This window comes from Bidens hawaiensis, unplaced genomic scaffold, assembly GCF_021521415.1.
Source record: "Bidens hawaiensis isolate Kalapana, Puna unplaced genomic scaffold, B.hawaiensis_p1.1 tig00005189_1, whole genome shotgun sequence".
NCBI classification, from domain to species: domain Eukaryota; kingdom Viridiplantae; phylum Streptophyta; class Magnoliopsida; order Asterales; family Asteraceae; genus Bidens; species Bidens hawaiensis.
Window position 1 is genome coordinate 1,139,734 of NW_027491334.1, and position 1,993 is coordinate 1,141,726.

A 1,993-nucleotide genomic window follows, 5' to 3' on the forward strand; every position below is an offset into this window, starting at 1 on the left:
ATTCACCTACCGGCGGATGCCCTTTTGACTGTGTAATGCCCCAGCCACGTTTTAGAGATGTATGGTGGCGATTTTTCATGATATGATCAAGGACTCCATGGATGTTTTCATGGATGATTTTTCTATTTTCGGGAGTTCTTTTAATCGTTGTTTGAAAAACTTGGAGAAAATGTTGGCTCGCTACGAGGAAGCCAACCTTGTGCTTAATTGGGAGAAATGCTAGTTCATGGTGAAGGAGGGCATTGTGCTAGGGCATAAGATTTCACAGGCGGGGCTTGAGGTTGATCGAGCCAAAATTGATACTATTTCTAAGCTTTCGCCACCAAATTCGGTGAAGTCTATTAGGAGTTTTCTCGGTCATGCGGGATTCTATCGGCAATTCATAAAGGGCTTTTCCCAAATCACTCGCCCGATTACTAAACTCCTCAAGAAAGATGATCTGTTATTTTTCTCCTCCGCATGTCTTCGGGCGTTCGAGCTGTTGAAGGAGAAATTTGTGAATGCTCCTATCATGGTTGCCCCTGACTGGTCGCTATCGTTTGAGTTGATGTGTAATGCCAGTGTTTTGCAGTCGAGGTAGTTTTAGGTCAAAGGCAGGATAAACACTTTCACCCGATTTATTATGTGAGTAGGACATTGAACGATGTGCAGGAGCATTACATGACCACCGAGAAAGAGCTCCTTGCTGTTGTCTTCACATTCGATAAATTTCTATCTTATCTTGTCCTTTCTAAAACCATCATGTTCCCAAATCATGCAGCCCTTCGTTGTCTTTTCAGTAAACAAGATGCGAAGCCGAGACTTATTCGTTGGATTTTATTGCTACAGGAATTTGATATCCAAATTCGTAATAAAAAGGGTTCTGAGAATGTCATGGTCAATCAACTCTCTCGTCTTTAGTGCTCAGCTTCATCGGAACAAGTGGGGGTCCAAATACATGGCAATTTCCCCACACAAGTTCCTCATGCATATCGAGACGCGTGACGAGGGTCATCTTAGGTTTGCTGACATTGCGAATTTTCTCACAAGTGGGATTGTGCTTAAGGGTCTTACTCTCGCAAGTGGGATCGTGCTTAAGCATTATTTTTGCAAGGATCCTTGCTGGTTTCATGTCGGGGCCGATCAACTAGTGCGTAGGTGTGTGTACGGTGAAGAATCTCGAAAAATCTTGAGACACTTCCATCAGGGCCTGACCGGAGGACACCATGGAGCCACATCCACGATGAAGAAGGTATTTGATGCCGGTTTCTTTTGGTCGACCATTTTCCGTGACGCTCACGATATGATGCAGTCTTGTGATGCTTTCCAGAGGACAAGAAGCATTTCGTCACAAGACAAGATGCCCTAGCGACCGATTCAGGTCTGTGAGGATTTCGATGTGTGGAGCATGGATTTCATGGGACCTTTCCTGACTTCTTTTAGCCACCGTTACATCCTAATAGTCGTTGATTATGTTTCAAAATGGGTCGAGGCGCAAGCCTTGCACACAAATGACGCTAGGTCTGTGGTGAAGTTGTTGAAGCAGTTGTTCTCTCGCTTTGGTGCCCCCAAAGCATTGATTAGTGATCGAGGGACGCATTTTTGTAATGCCCAATTGGAGAAAGGGTTGTCCCAGTATGCCGTCCATCATCGTTTTTCAACACCATATCACCCGCAAACAAGCGGGCAGGTCGAGGTCACGAATTAAGGCATCAAGAGAATCCTAGAGAAAACGGTTAGCCAGAATAGTAAGGATTGTTCCGAAAAACTGGACGATGTGTTGTGGGCTTTCTGTATCTTCTACAAAACACCGATTGCTACGACACTGCTCAAACTGGAGTACGGGAAAGCGTGTCATCTCCCTGTTGAACTCGAGCATAAGTTGTATTGGGCATTGAAAAGTGCAAATCTTGATCTTGCGTTTTTGGGTAAAAACAGGTTCGGTCAGTTGCATGAGATTGAAGAGTTGATAGGCCAAGCTTATGAAAATTCGAGAATTTACAAGGAGAGAATC

General features: G+C 44.5%; 1 protein-coding gene across 1 annotated transcript; it reads left to right on the forward strand.

The window, feature by feature from the left end:
- The first annotated feature begins 226 nt into the window (after positions 1-226).
- Positions 227-580, forward strand: LOC143629339 (putative mitochondrial protein AtMg00860). Its single transcript, XM_077098640.1, has one exon. It carries the CDS (start codon positions 227-229, stop codon positions 578-580), a length of 354 nt encoding a protein of 117 aa, XP_076954755.1.
- Positions 581-1,993: the final 1,413 nt, after the last annotated feature.